Here is a 16,566-nt window from a genome sequence, read left to right as displayed (position 1 = left end):
TCCTTTACTCTAGCATGGTTTTGACTTCTAGTGCATGCTGTAAAAATAAGGAATTGGCTGGAGGAACCGGAGGAACTCAGAGAGTTGTTGTCAGTGGCTCAGTGTCCAAGTGGAGACCAGTGATGAGTGGGGTACCTCAAGGATCGAAGTTCAAAGCAGTGTTATTTGTCATCTTTGTAGATGATATGGACAGTGGAATCAAGTGTACCCTCAGCAAGTGTGCAGACGACACCAAGCTGAGTGTTACAGTTCACATGCTGGAAGCAAGGGATGCCATCCAGAGGGACCTGAACAGGCTTGAGATATGGGCCCATACCAACCTTGTGAAGTTGAACAAGGCCAAATGCGAGGTCTTGCACCTGAGTAGGGGCAATCCTAAGCACAGATATTGTTGATGTTGATGAAAGACTCAACGTGAGCCAGCAGTGTATGCTTGCAGCCTAGAAGGCCAACCGTATCCTAAGTTGCATGAGGAGAAACATGAGCAGCCTGCTGGTTGAGAAAGGTGATTCTACCCTTCTATTTACTCTGTTTTTGTGGGACCCCTCTTAGAGTGCTGTGTCCAGTTCTGGAGCCCCAGCACAAGAAGGACATGGAGCTGTTGGAACAGGTCTAGAGGAAGGCCACAAAGATGATTAGTGGGTTGGAGCACCTCTCTATGAAGACAGCCTGGGAGAGCTGGGCTTTTCTGCCTGGAGAGGAGAAGGCTCCAAGGAGACCTTATAGCAACCTTCCAGTACCCAGGAAGGGACCTACAGGAAAGCTGGGGAGGGACTTTTTATAAAGGTAGGTAGCGACATGACAGAAAAATGGCTTTAAACTGGAAGATGGTAGATTTAGACTGGATATTAGATAGAGATTATTTATTGTGAGGGTGGTGAGACATTGGAACAGGCAAGGCTGTGGATGCCCCCTCTCTGAAGGCATTCAAGGCCAGGCTGGATGGGGCTTTGAGCAACCTGGTCTACTGGGAGGTGTCCTTGCCAATAGCAGGTGGTTGGAACTAGATGATCATAAAGGTCTCTTCCAACTCAAATCATTCAATGAATCTATGATAGTATTTGCTTTACTTTTCCCCTTCTAAGGAAAAGCATGTAATTAGTTTGCATATTATTCTGCTGTAATTTTAAATCCCCTTGTCTGCATCTTTCTGACATTGTTCCATTTATATATGACATTCTTTCTTACTTACCCTAGATGCTTTGAATCCTGTTCCTCTTATCTATAATGCCTTAGCTTTTTTATAAGTGTATTCTCTTTCACACCAACTACTAATGGAGTTGGTCAGGACCCATCCTTGAGATGCACTCCTATTTGACAATACACCTTTTTTTTTTTTTTTCCTTTATTAATTAAAGTTCTACTTTACTACTTTACTAAATTGTTCATTGGTATTACCAGTGGCAACTTTGAAAATCTGAAAAAGAAGTGGCACACTAAATTGTTGCCAGTGAGTAAAGCAGACCTCTTTAAAGAATGACAAACACATTTTGGTGAATATTGTTGTGTAGTACAAGCAGTAATGACATCTATGAACAGGAGCTAAATATTGCACAGTGCAGAACTATGTTCAGATTCCCACATGTTCACATACCAGTTATTTCTTGCACAATAAGCACAGTGAAGAGGAAAAAAACCTTGTCTTGCCTTTTCCCCACTAACTGCTGCCTGCATTTTGATTATTCTTTTGAAATGGATTTTTCCTCTGTACTGATTCAAGTTCACTGTGTTCTAGTTGCTAGCTCAAGAGCTGCTGGGGAGTTCTGTGTCAAAGTTTCTAAGCACATGAATCCCAGTATTGCCTTACACTCTTTCCCACACCTTGGATTTTCCTGATTCTAGTTCCAAAGCATTGCTACAGACATAATTACTGGGGGAGGGGGAAGAAATGTTTCTTGTCATACTTGTTTTACTGAAAAAGAAAGTAAATTCCTAACAATAAATGAAACCCTAAAAGGCAATATTACATATTTCAGTTCCGGATGAACTCATTTTTCCTCAAGTTAACTGGGTAGTTAACTGTTTCCTTACATTCCCCTTTACCATGCATGATATCTTTGAATCTAATAGGAGGAAAATAGAAAAGCTCTAAAAAAATAAAAATAAAAATGTTGCAGGGTGCATTTCTTTTCCCAAGCCAGTACCAATTACAGTATTTCTTCTTACCCATTCATCTTCATCTAGCAGCACTTTTCTTTCCCCCACACGACTGCATGATTGTTGTAAGAATCAAAGTTCCCAGACAAATAACCCGAAGTAGTACCTACGAACTCCTGCAGGAGGGCTAGATGGAGCAGAGCATTCCCGGGACAGGCAGGAAGGGAAAGACCGAAGGACCAGAGGCAGCGGGAACTCGATCTCTGGAGTGCCAGAACCCCACATTTTCTTCTCCCTCCCGAAGAAAGGAGGACTACTGCTCGGACCAGGGTTTTCAAAGTAAGAGAGGGGCTTTCCTCACCTGTCAGCATCCAGTAGGAGGCAGCCATGCCTGGGCTCCTGCGAGCCACGGGCCGAGAGCCCGGGGCCGAGACAGGAGCGATAGACGGGAGCGATCCTGCCGCCGGCACGCCCGGTAGTGGCTGTGCTGCGAGTGGAGTTCAGCGCTCTGCGCCTCCCGTCCGCCTCGCAGCCGAGTTAGGCATTTCCTGTTTGTTATTCAGTCTTTACGGCTTTTTTTTTTTTTTTTTTTTTTTTTTTTTTTTTTTTCCCCTTCACATCAAGAGGAATTTTGCTTCTCCCCCCACCAACGCCGCGCAAAACTTTCCTCCCACCTAAGCCACTAAAGACCTCTTAGCGTTGGAAACCACCCCCTACTCTTAACCCAGCGCTAAGATGTACAAATAAAGCCAATCCTATCCCCTTCTAAGTCTCCGGCTACAGCCGCTGGAGAGCAGAGCAGACCTTAAAGGGACATCTGCCGACTTTTAATTAATTAATAATGCTTCCCAATGGCCAACCCCCTCTCAGTAGGATAGGAGAGACCTGGGCATGCTTCATTGTCACCTCTGTCCCCTTCTCAGCAGAAGAAAAACATTTCTGAGTACAGGTCAAATTTATTCTTTTTCTTTTCTGCAGCTTTGGAGATGCAATAACTCTCCAGAGGACAATCTTCCCAAATCTTTGTGTCTCTCTATACTATGTACTAGGGAAATACCATGCAATTGCCTTTGTCCTTATCTAGTGGACATTTGCATGGCATTGCATTACTGCAATCTTCATTGGGAAGGGCTCTAGCCACACCACCCAAGTTGCAGAAAGCAATGGTAAGAATGTGGAGGAAGAAGACCTGCCCACTGTAACTGAAGATCAGGTTTGAGACCATCTAAATAAAGAATCTGAAGGTGCACAAATCCATGGGACCCAACGAGATCCATCCACAGGTTCTGAGGAGACTGGAAGACAAAGTTGCCAAGCCACTATCCACATTTGAAGTGTCATGACAGTCTGGTGAATGTCCAACTGATTGAAGAGAGGAAACATAACACCCATTTTCAGGAAGGGAAAAAAAGAAAATCCAGGGAACTACAGGCCAGTCAGTCTCATCTCTATGCCTGACAGGATCATGGAGCAGATCCTCCTGAAGACCTTGCTAAGGCACATGGAAAATAAAGATGAGGTGATTGGTGGTAACCAATGTGACTTTACCAAGGGCAAGTCATGCCTGACAAACTTGGTGGCATTTTTGATGGAGTTACAGAATCAGTGGTAAAGGAGGAGCAACTGACGTTGTCTGTATGGACTTGTGCAAAGCGTTTGATACACATGACATCCTTGTTGCAAAACTGGAGAAAAATGGATTTGATGGATGGACCACTCAGTGGACAAGGAATTGGCTGGATGATTGCACTTGGAGAGTTGTTGTCAACAGCTAAATGTCCGAGTGGAGATCGGTGATGAGTGGGGTACCTCAAGGATCGGGGTTCAAAGCAGTGTTATTTGTCATCTTTGTAAGTGACATGGACAGTGGAATCAAGTGTACCCTCAGCAAGTGTGCAGACGACACCAAGCTGAGTGTTACAGTTCACATGCTGGAAGCAAGGGATGCCATCCAGAGAGACCTGAACAGGCTTGAGATATGGGCCCATACCAACCTCGTGAAGTTGAACAAGCCCAAATGCGAGATCTTGCACCTGAGTAGGGGCAATCCTAAGCACAAATGTAGGCTGGACAGAGAATGGCTTGAAAGCAGCCCTGAGGAGAAGGATTTGGGAATATTGGTTGATGAAAGACTCAGTGTGAGCCAGCAGTGTGTGCTTGTAGCCCAGAAGGCCAACCGTATCCTAGGTTGCATCAGGAGAAACATGAGCAGCCTGCTGGTTGAGGGAGATGATTCTACCCTTCTATTTACTCTGTTTTCGTGGGACCCCTCTTAGAGTGCTGTGTCCAGTTCTGGAGTCCCCAGTACAAGAAGGACAAGAAGGACATGGAGCTGTTGGAACAGGTCTAGAGGAGAGCCACAAAGATGATTAGTGAGTTGGAGCACCTCTCTATGAAGACAGCCTGAGACAGCCAAGATAACTTTTTATAAGGCCAGTAGCAGCAGGATGAGGGGAGATGGCTTTAAACTGGAAGAAGGTAAATTTAGACTAGATATTAGGAAGAAATTCTTTATTGTGCGTATGGTGACACAGTGGAACAAGTTGCTCAGTGAAGCTGTCAGTGCCCCCTCCCTGAAAGCATTCAAGGCCAGGCTAGATGGGGCTTTGAGTGACCTGGTCTAGAGGGAGGTGTCCCTGCCTATAGCAGGGGGGTCAGTACTAGTTGTTCTTAAAGGTCCCTTCCACCCCAAACCATTCTATGATTCTATGCTTCTGTGATGTCCTCCCTTCTCTGCAGCTTGAATGACTTCACTAATAAATTACAAAGTTAATAATCAGTCAGGTTCCAGCCTGTGAGTAGGCGCTTCCAGGGTTCAATAAACACTCAGTAAAATATCACCTTGCAGGATTTTATTTTCATATTTACCAAATTATGCTCAGGTTACTTGACATTCCTTTATCAGTGTGTGAGTTCTTACGTTGGAGCTACTGAAAAATGACTTAATTGCTCATAGAACAAAACGAGCAATGGTCCCTCAATCAAGTGAAAGAGAAGTCAAAATACTCTGAGGATTTGGGGATCTTACTGCTACTAGAAACAACAGAGAACAGAGAGTTTGGTGAGTAAGTGGAAGGTAGTGGAATTTTTCTAAGTTCCTTGGAGACTCGTAAACTACAGCTGTTCATAATCACTACAATAGCTAAAGATGTCTTCCAACTTCTGTCTTACATTTTATGAGAACACATTGAATACACTTTTATTTGTAGTTTGTGGAAATCCAAATTTTAGAAAATAGTGCACAGTTTCAAAGCTGGATTTAAGAGCTAAGGTCCCAATTCAGGAATAATTTATGCATATGGTTGCCTTTACACATTAAAATAATATCTAATCCAATTACCACAGTGGGACTACTCAAAGTTAATGAAATTAGGCACATGCGTAACTTTTGCTGAATGAGTATGTTAGATATGTTGGCCTCAATTTAAGGAAGTAAACGCGTCTTTTTTAGTTGAAGTATTTAGGCATAAAACAAAAGGAAACCAAAGTGGAATTCAAACAAAAAGATGAGATTTTGAAAAAATCTGTCATTTTTTTTTTTAATCAAGTTATATTGCTACTTACAGTTTTAGACTGGTGTCAAAGAATAACATCTTGTACTGTTATTCTAAAATGAAATATTTGCATTCCTTCTGTGTCATTATACTTCAACTAAATGCATGTGGAGAAGTTGAGTTTGCTTCAAATCACTGTGAAAGATTTCTGTCTGCAATGCTGGTTAGCTACTCCAGTGGACAAACAGGGAGACTAAGTACTTGCACATGGATTAAATTATTCAGTTCAAACCTATTTGAACTAACTGTAAATGATAGTTGGTACATATGTAGGGAGTGTACACCATGGTGGAGGGTAAGGCTTCTTGAGATTAAAATCAAACATTCCTGATGTAAGATTGCATATAATTTCTTCTAAATTCTTCTTATTTTTTTTTATATTTCATTTTCTCATAAACATCTTGCATTAGGCAATGTCAAAAAGGAAGACAATAGAAGAGATGAACTGTTGGACTGAGCTAGAATTTCTTACTAACTGGAATACATTCAAGTAAATTACATTATAGACCATTGTTTATTTTTGAATATCAACTAATTCAGAATAAAACAAACTCCTATTGCTTGTAGAATAGCTACTGTCTCTGTGCGGAATACATATTTTTTTGCTTGAGTGCATTTGTTCAGACAGCTGTTCAGAATATACATGTAGATACTGAGTTCTAAGTTTTACACAAGGGCTGCTTCTCTAGCAGCTTCTAGGCAGTCTGTTCCAATGCCTCACTACACTCTCAGTGAAAATTTTCTGCATAACATCTAATCTGAATTTCCCCTCTTTTAGTTTAAAACCATTCCCCCTTGTCATATCACTGTCAGACCTTGCACAGTGTTGGTCTCCCTTCTGATTATGGGCTTCCTTTAACTAATGGGAGACTGCAATGAGCTCTACCCTGAACTCTCTCTTCTCCAGATTGAACAAGCTCAACTTTCACAGCCTGTTTTCACAGGAGAGATGCCCTAGCCCTTTGATCATCTTTGTGGTTTTCCTTTGGACCCAATGCAACAGTTCCAGTTCCTTCTTGTGCTGGGGGCCTCAGGCCTGGTTGCCATACTCCAGATATGGCCTCACAAGGACAGAGTAGAGGGATCAACCACCTCCCTTGTCCTGCTGGCCATCCCTTTTGGTGCAGCTCAGGATACTGTTGACCTTCTAGGCTGCAAATACACACTACTTTTTCATTCACCAGGACCACTGAGTCCTCTTGCAGTGCTGCTCTCAAGAAATTCTTCTCTCAATCTGTACACTTGTCTGGGATGGCTCCAGCCCAGATATAAATCCTTGCACTTGGCCTTGTTGAACCTCATTCTGTTCATGTGGACTCACTTTGTGAGCCTGTACAGGTCCCTCTGGATGTCATCCCTTCTGTTATATCAACTGCATTGCTCAGGTTGGTGTCATCTGTAAAGTTGCTGAAGGTGTGCTCCATCGCACTGCCTACATCACTGATAAATATGTTAAAGCATAATTGAGTGCAGTAGCAGTTCCATGGAATCCGATAGAAATATTTGTAATGTAAGATTAATTTAAAGGCTTTGAAGAATTGGACTGTGAAAAAACAGGGAAAAAAAATCAGGAAGACATACTTCTTTAACGGGGCGTCATTTCTATGAAAAAAAAGTGAAAATGCTCCTTGTCGTAAAGGTGAGAGACAAAGGAACTGGAACCAAAGCTTTAGAAACAGTGTTAGTGGTAGGCTCTCTTCTAAGTAATGTGACTGTAATGTACAGAGGACTAATTTTCTGTTGAAATTGTTCTACCATTTTCCTTTATTTTGATTGTTAGGTAAAAGACATCTGTAATCTGTAGCACAAGAGAGCAATGACTTTTGACTTCATATAGCCAAAAGTATGCTTAACTTACTTCCATTAAAGGAATAGTATGACAGAATCAATGAATATAAGAGAGATGTAACATGTTTCTGCAGTGTTCACTGTTATTTTTACAGGATATTATGCACTGCTTAAAAAATGGTGCAGAGCTTGTTCGTATAACTTCTAAGTGAAGATTTATCATTGAAAGCTCTTATTATCATCTTTGATAGTATACACTGTACTGTGGATTAGTGATATTTACATTTTAATTTTTTCTTACTTGCTTATTCACAGTTTCCAAGATGTCTTTCACCTTGATTGCTCTGATGTTCATTTTTAGTCTCCATTTTTTCCAACCTGATTCTACAACCATGTTAGAATTCACTTGGCAAAACTTGTAGGACTATAGTCTTGTTTTTATTATGTCTGATATATTCAAGGGCTCCTTTTTTAAGTACCAGGAGATGTTGTAGGATTTGGTATGGTTCCAGCAATACTCTATGCATAAATCTTTTCATGTTTTACAGCTCAGCTTTTAGCAGATACTTGATATTCTTGGAGAATGCCCATGTTTCTGCTGCATCTGTATTAACTAAAGGTAACAAATGTGCCAGGAATCCTTTTCTACTATACAAAGGGATCTTCATAAAATTTTTGTTTTGCAACTTGTGCTAGTTTAATTAATGTTGGTAGGAAACATGGAAGAAGCCTTTTGTGTTCTGTGTTAAATTTCTTCTCTACAGAACATTTTATGCCTTCTTAGTTTATCTTGTAGTATCTGTCAACAATCATAAAATATTCTTGAACAAAATTAGTATGCAGTCTGTATTCTTACCAAAATAATCTGACCTTTTTCCTTAGCAGATTTAAAGTATCTCACATCCTCAGTCACACTGCTTTACTTTTCTACATTTTCTCAGGGCACTTTTTAAACTCAATATTGATCCTCAGTTTGTAGAGCTTGTCTTGATCAAAACTGCTGTACCTTAATAATATAGGCATCTCAAATGTGAATTGTCTGCACATGTGAAGATTTTGGAACAATAAGGGATAAACTTATCTGGCATGTTTCACTTTATTCATTTATTTATCATTAACCTCTCCTCTTTCCATCACTTCCTGTGCTACTTCAACTTCCTTTGATTCATCTTCCTACAAAGAAAATATATTTAAATCCTGGTTCAGAGTTTTCTCTTGCAATGTGATTTTAATTTTCTGCTTGCTTATTTACTTATTATGCCAACAATGTATCTTTGAGCTCTGTAACAAATTACATACTTTACCATAAATTTTTTTTCTCCCCCCTTTTCACAGATGCATACACACACTCCTCTTCCATTTCTGTTATTTTGCTCAGTTATTTCAAAAACAACATTTAAATATAGAATATTGTCCATGTTTTCATTTAATCTTCATGATCTGGAAAAGAAATTTGCTTTTATGGGAATGTGAGCCTGGTCATGATGCCATTGTATGTTTTATTTCATAGAGTTAAAAAACAAACGGTCAATGAGAAAAATATTTCAGTAGTGCAGAAACTTCAAATCTTGTAATAATTGCTTTTTTATTTTTTAACTGTGTGATTTTAAGACAAATTATGAGTTTTCCGCAATCCTCTCTAACAAGCAACACATTGCTAGTTTTTTAATAGATGTTGCAAACCAGATGCCTGTAGGAATTCCACTTTCTGTAGATAACTGTAACTCTTTGTTTCAGAAGTACTATTGAGACCCATAATCTAAATCGCAGTACTCCACTTGCACTTTCATGTGAATAATTTGTCTGAAACCCTGTGATGGTTTTATCTTCATGGTTGTGTCACTCTGGTAAGGCATATAGTCCTGGCATTCATACAGAGGCCTTACTGGGTTTTATTATCCATTGTTGGGTTTTACAGAAGTAAGGTAATATCAAACACATGGGTAAGTCTGAAATCTTACTTCTTGAAACCTACATATTTTAGTTCATGACACAGACAGATAGGCATCTCTAGCTACCTTCAGGCCAGAGTCTGAAACCTTATGAATATGAATGATGTAGAAACAGTGGACTGCTGACAGAGAAGGTAATACACGTTATTTTGTTAGAAGTTAATGAGACACTCACTTTCAAATTCAGAGTTATAACTTGGTGTTCTTTTTTAGATAGAAAGTCTTTTCAAATCACATCTGCAGTCTCCAGAGTTACCTCAAAACTGGCAGACTTCTACCGGGATTCCTGCAGGTTTCTGTTGAAACTAATGCTTGTAGTTAAGGATTATGGCTTCTTCAGGCCAGAAGGGTTCAGAATGAAAGTATAATACAGCTGTTCAACTGGAAGCAATCTCCTGAGATCATCTAGTCTTAATTACAAACTCTGTAAGGAAGTAATACCTCCTATTTTATTAGAGAAGGAGGGGAACCTGGGTGTTAAAGTAGGCAGATGTTTCGCCAGGAGCTAGCATTGTGCCCTTGTGGCCAAGAAGACTAGTAGTATCCTAGAATGCACTGGAAAGAGCATGACCAGTGAGTTGAGAGAGGCGATCCTCCCCCTCTATTCTGCTCTGGTGGGGCCACATTTAGGACAGCATGTCCAGTTTTGTGCTCCCCAGTTTTAAAAAGACAGGGATCTCCTAGAAAGAGTCCAGTAGAGGGCCACAAAGATGGAGCATTTCCCTCATGAGGGAAGGCTGAGTAACCTGGGTCTGTTCAGTCTGAGGAAAAGAAGACTGAGAGGGAATTTTATTAATGTTTATAAATATCTAAAGGAAGGTGGGAGGCAAATGGATAAGGCCAGATTTTTCTTGATGATGTGTAGCAATAGGACAAAGAGTTGTGGCTTAAAACTTGAACATAGGAAGTTCCACACAGACATGCAGGAATTTTTACAGTAAAAGTCATGGAGCACTGGAATATGTTGCCCATAGAGGTTGTAGAGTCTCCTTCCATGGAAATATTCAAGACCTGTTTGGATGCCTACCTGTGCAACCTACTGTATGCTACCTGCTTTAGTGAGTGGGTTGGGTTCCATGATCTCTTGAGCTCCTTTCTAACTTCTGTGATTCTGTGATGTTTGTCTACAATGCCAGTAGTGGATGTTGGTATGGCAGTAGAGGCTGAAACTTCCCACCAATACTTCAGTACAAGTTGTTGCTGTATGACAGATGGCAGCAGAGGAGCAGTCTGACAAACTGGCATCTGTCATGGAAGTGCATATGAAGCAATGGTGTGCCATTGAATTCCTCCATGCAGAAAAAAATGCTACCCAATGACATTCATTGTTGTTTGCTAAATGTTTATGGAGACCAAATAGTGGATGTCAGCACAGTGAGACAGTGGGTGGTGCTTTTTAGCTGTGGCAAGAGTGACAATGGTGATGGATACTTTTGCTGGTGCAGATTTACTCAAGTGCTGCATGCAGGCTCTTGTTTGTGTCTGGTGAATATGCATACAGGTGGCATCTGTTGAAAAACCATGTTTTGTAGCTAAGACTTTGCTCTATTAAATAGTGCTATTGTGCTCTTTGTATCTGTTGTAGTTTCCATTGTAATAGATAGGAGACGTTACTTTTGGGGTAACCTAAGTACGCAGCACATAATGAATCATAGAATCATTGAAATTGGAAAGAACCAAGAACGTGATCTAGTCCAATCATCAACCCATCACCACCATGCCCACTAAACCACATCCCTCAGAGCCAAATCTACCCTTTTATTGAAAACCTCCAGGGATGGTGACTCCACCACTTTCCTGGACAGCCTGTTCCAATGCATCACCACTCTTTCTGAGAAGAAAGGAAGAGTAAAACTAGATAAGAAACCTGTGATGAGCACTTTGACAAATCACTAGGAATTGTCACTACTTCCATCAAACCAGACTCATGCATTAGTTTCACAAAAACAAGGTCAAATATTCTGCTAGTTTTACATCCTTTTTGTGTTTTAATAAAAGATTATTTATTACAGAACTTTTGTTGCTCATAAGCATTAACTATATTATGTATTTTATATGTGTCCAAAGGCAATTTCTCTTCAGTCATTGGGTCCATGCATGCGAAAAGTTAGACATCCATGGTCTAAACTACAAAGCAAACACAGCTTCTGTCTTAACTTAAAAAGAAAAATTTCTCACAGTATTTTAATTTTTCCTGATGCAAAAAGTAAGCAGCTGTGTTTCATTTCTGTAAAATAAGCCTTGGGTGTAGCAAATGTAACTTCAGCACTTCCTAGAAATTGTTTAAAGTATATAGTCACAATGAAAGAGGAAGTTCTGCTCTGACAATGGGAGTTTGCGATTAGTAGCTGTTAGTCTCAAAACTCATCGCCTGTGAAACAAAATAAAGTTGCACCTACTGCATTATTCTCCTTTCCAGTTTACCAGCCACAGAGCTAGAAATTAATAGAAGTTATGATACATGTGCGTGATTTCTTTAAGTATTTTTTGTTTGTTGTAAAAGTACAATCTTAAAAAAAGAGAACAGTGCAAAAACTTCTGTTAGCTGGCAGGAAATTGTAGCAGGTTTTAGCAACCAGAACTTACTTGAAACCTAAGAAGCAAGGAGAAGGAAATTCTCCAAACTGATGGTTACCACTGTCAAGAAGCAGTAACTTTATGGACAGATGCATGCTTGTTCTGCTGCAAGGTAATACTGACTCAGGTGATACAGTATTAAGAGAAGAAGCACCAAAGTTGCCTCTTTTGTAGATAAGTGAAAGATAGAAGAAATATTTTTTTACACGTTTGTCAATCTGAAGTCAATTTCTTTCATTCTCAAGATATTCCATAGTATAATAAGCATGGACGAATCATGTCTGTTTCTCCAGACAATATCATATTCTTTAGGAATAACTTGTGTCACCTTCCTCAAAGATGGTTTATTAGAATAAAGCTGAGTCAAAGAGCTGAGAGATCACACTAGGGTTGTTAAAATAACTAATGTATTTTCTAGAACCAGAATTAATTTCATTAATAACATTGTGTTCATTGGTAAGTTAGTGGATATGAGTGTTATGCCTGGATTAATTTGTGCTTACTGTCTTTGACATTTGTTTCTCAAATGGGGACAGGCTCAAAGCCAAGACTCTGGTTCAGATCAGCACCCTTTGCAGAACCTTTAAAGCTGTCTCAGCAATTCAAGTAAATTCTCATGGAGCAATTCAGGAGAACATTGCCCTCTGTGCTCAGCAGCCTTTTTGACCTTGGTCCAAACGGGTTGCAGCTTCTTCATTAACTCAGTCTGGCACCATTATCGAATACCTATGCACCTAAAAGGCAATTCTCTGCCTGAGATCTTCAACTTTTTTAAGAAACCTTTCAGACTCTAACACAAGGTTTTCTGTCTTCAGGACATAGTTTAATTGGGTCTGCTAGAAGAAAAGCATGTTTATTTTCATGAGTGCCTGTTTTAAGATAAAGTGAGTGATTATACCTGTTACCACATTTGTTCACATTCCCATTTCCTCTCCTATTTAGAGGCTTATGACCTTTTCTGAAAATATTTTACCTAGCCAGTGAGGAATACATGTCACACAGATGTGATAACTTTATTTCTTCCAGGAAGTATTGCCTCAGTTCTCAGCTAAATGATTCTGACTGCAGTAAAGCTGATTGAAAAATAGCTCATAACCAGAAGAAAAATGTCTTTGGTAGGTCTTTGCTGAGATTTTGAAATGGTATTGAAGTGATATTTTTTCCAGAGATGATCCAAAGCTAAAATTGCACCAGCTTGTCTACCTGACATTTGCATTACAAAGCTCCAGGAGATGCTATTTGTAGATTCAGGCATGGTTCCTGGGTTCCTGGATTATTAATCTGATAGGGAGATAAAAATCCCAGCTTCCAGGTTTACCATTTTTTATGTGACATGGATACTGATGTGTACAGATTCATAGTAATTAACCTGTTATGATGTTCTGTGATTCCATGATTCTGAAGTCAAGTCAGTCAGAGTACTGTCAGATGAGTTCGTTTGTGAAAATACTTTGTCTTGTTTTGTGGAGGAAGATAAGAACTGAGCAGTGAATCTGAGCAAACACTGTGCTGTAACCATTCCCATAATTCATGTTTGGCATTATTTTGTTAGTTGTATGTAGCTACACTGGTTTGTTCATGCCACACAGCCAGCTAGTACTTACAGCAGCATGTAGATTCTGCTAAAGTAGGACAATGAAAGGGCTGCAGAAAGAGGAGTTTAGAGTACAGCAATCACCACAGTGCTGTGCCTTGTAGACATAATACTTAGTTTACGATAAGACAGCCAGCTTAGCTGTAGGTATGGCAACAAGATTCATAGTGGTGATTACAATGCTGAATCAGCATTGTGTGCTTTATATGGGAAAGAGCAAACCTGTGGAGAAAAGAGTATTGAAAATTCACAGACTTGGTAATCATAAAAATCAACTAATCCAAACTGAAAAGTAAACTGTAATTAGAGACAAATTTTTTATACAGTTATTAGCCATATAGCCACATGGACAACATCAAGAAAGTTCTACAGTTAGGTACATAGTAGCAGCATAGATACAACATAAGATCTTCTAAATAGACTAAGCAAATTGAGAACTTTCTAAATAAACATAATTTACTCATTGCACATGGTCAGTGAACCGATAAAACAATGAGAATGAACATCAAGAACATTCCGTACTTGCTTATGTTGATTTTTTTACTGCTACCATCTTTTCCAAAATTTATCTGCATGCTGTGCTTGTTGGGCAAATTGGTAAGGGATTTCATGAATCAGACTGATGGTAAAGTCATTCATTTAGGGCAGTTAAAATGAGAATAAGTACTGAAATGGTATGTTATTTAGTGCTACAAATACTATAACATGATAACATTATATTATAAAAATGATTTATTATAATTTGATTTAACCCTTCATAATACATTATTTTTGTTACTCTCTTACATTTTTTTCTGTTCTACTTGGTCCTCAGAGACTATTTTTAGTGGGGAAAAAGAAGCTTATAATTCAGAGAAGTGATCAATTTTGTGCTTTTCATAAGGTATCGAAATCCAATAAAACATAATTTTCAGTCAGTTTGAATTAATATTTCACATGCCACTTGTCTTTGTGGTCTTGAGCTGTTATTTTGTGTTAAATAAGTAATTTTTTGCATGTCTTTCAAGATATTATATTGACTTTCTTCAAAATGTTAGGCCTGCAAAATGCTTAAGAAAACCTGTCACAGTGGAGGAATAGTATTTCCAGTGAGTTGGCCAAAATTTTTTTTCAGACTAAACAGATCTGAAGGCCAAGGGAATTGTTATGTTTGTTTAGTCTGAAAGACTGAAGAGCACAGTTTTGTTTTAATATACTGTTTTGGTAAATAAAAATGCATTTCTGCAGTACTAGAGAAAATAAAACATTGTCTGTTTAATAGACAAATTTTATTTCTTTTTTTTACAGATTTATTCAACCCACTGACTCCTGTTGTCTTCTCCAGCATAGCTGAGAATTTTCAAATGGGGCTTCAAATTCTTTAAACCAATAGCTTTGAAGCAGAACCCCCCCAAAAGAACAAAATTATTATGTTATGGAGCATTTGTACCCACTTCTCAAAATCCTTGAGCTGAACATTATCTAAGATTATCCTTGCCTTTTTTTTTTTTTTTTTTTTTCAATTTTTCATGGACTTCAGAAGAAAAGCATCAGAGTTTACGAGAGGAAATATATGCTCAAAAATATGACTGGGCATGATGCATTCTTCTTAAAACGTAGCTTCTAGCTTCTGTTCACATAAAATTACTGAAAGCAGTCCACAGACAAAATCACCAGATTTCATGCTATTAACAACCTCATTCACCCATGAATGTGTATTGGAATCATAGAACCATGGAATCGTTAAGGTTGGAAAAGACCACTAAAAGCGTTTAGTTCAACTTATCAACACTGTGCCTGTTTAGCTACGTCTCTCAGTGCTGAAGTCATAGCTTTGTTGCCATTCTTCAGACATGCTTTAGGGCCTCAAAGTGTTTTCTATAGTGAGGGGACCAGAGCTTTATAATCCATTAATTTTTTTTTTCACTGTGAAATAGAAATAATACACTACAAGAGAGAATGTGGAAATAAAGAATAAGTTTTAAATAGCATGATTTTTTTTTTTTTAATAATGACAATTTCAATTTGAGGAAGGTTTGTCAATAAAACACAAAATACCTCCCTAGAGTTATAATATGTATTTGCAGTTACTGAATCATAGCCATAGTTATGTAGTGTGGAGTGTTATATTTCTAACCTGTATTTCTGTACTACCTGCTTATCAAAAACAGATGATAAAGTAGCTCTGTAGAGTTAATTTTCAGACCCAGCCTAACAGCTACTCTCTCACATACTGACCAGGACTGAAGAAAAGCCAACACAATAGCAAGAAAGCAAAGATGTTATTTATATTTTTTATCACCAGCTTTTTTGGTTCATTTGTGGTCTATTTCCTGCTACAGAAATCAGTATGAAAACAGATGCTATAATAATTAATGAAGGATATTCTATGAAAGGCAATACCACAATAAGTTGTATCTGGAACAGAAACATCTGTGGGAAAACTGTATACTATATTTTGTAGTAAGCAAGAACACTGGTCAATGAATATTCCCAAAAGAACAGTGTTTAATAACAAGCAGAATGGATTTCAGAACTATAACAAAGCAAATTCCCTATAAACATAGCTCTCAGGAAATGTCGTATGCAAACTATCCACGCCTTTTCCTGACAATGCATTGTATGATATCTGAACTTCTTTATCCCAGGTCTAACACTTAAAAGGAGTTATCTTGAACAAATGGAGGGTCAAGGCTTAGTCTTTTTTAAATATATAAAAATTGCTGAGGAGGTTTATGTGAAAGATAGGTTGATTTTAAAAAACATGTTTAGACAAGTACATGGAGTGTATTGAAGTTTGGCATTTGTTTTCTTAAACAAATAATTGAGCAATCATTTAAATATTACATGCTCCTCATGTAGTTCAAGTTTACATCCTAACTAAAATATAAAAAACAGTTTCTTAAGTTCATATAGTATCTCTCACAAGAGATAGAATCAGCGCAATGAAATTTCTTTGGCTTTGTTTTCTATTTTTTTTACTGAGTCATATAACATTTTAAAAATCATACTACCCCAAAATGAT

The 16,566-nt window shown here is 38.6% G+C and overlaps 1 protein-coding gene and 1 long non-coding RNA gene across 2 annotated transcripts in view; one reads left to right on the top strand and one right to left on the bottom strand.

Moving 5' to 3' along the window:
- ITGA1 (integrin subunit alpha 1) overlaps positions 1-2,838 on the bottom strand; it is a 75,588-nt gene extending 72,750 nt beyond the window's left edge. The window contains exon 1 of the mRNA XM_085212684.1: positions 2,459-2,838. Coding sequence (XP_085068810.1) covers positions 2,459-2,486 — 28 coding nt within the window. The 5' untranslated portion in view covers positions 2,487-2,838. The remainder of the gene's footprint in view (positions 1-2,458) is intronic.
- On the top strand, positions 2,243-8,847 carry LOC146542141 (uncharacterized). The gene is made up of 2 exons (XR_014880292.1): positions 2,243-2,436; positions 3,076-8,847. It is a non-coding gene; the product is annotated as an uncharacterized LOC146542141 (long non-coding RNA).
- The last annotated feature ends 7,719 nt before the right edge of the window (positions 8,848-16,566 follow it).

Source organism: Meleagris gallopavo, chromosome Z (assembly GCF_905368555.1).
Source record: "Meleagris gallopavo chromosome Z, MGAL_WU_HG_1.1, whole genome shotgun sequence".
In the NCBI taxonomy this organism is placed as follows: domain Eukaryota; kingdom Metazoa; phylum Chordata; class Aves; order Galliformes; family Phasianidae; genus Meleagris; species Meleagris gallopavo.
This window is presented reverse-complemented; position numbering and strand designations above follow the sequence as displayed.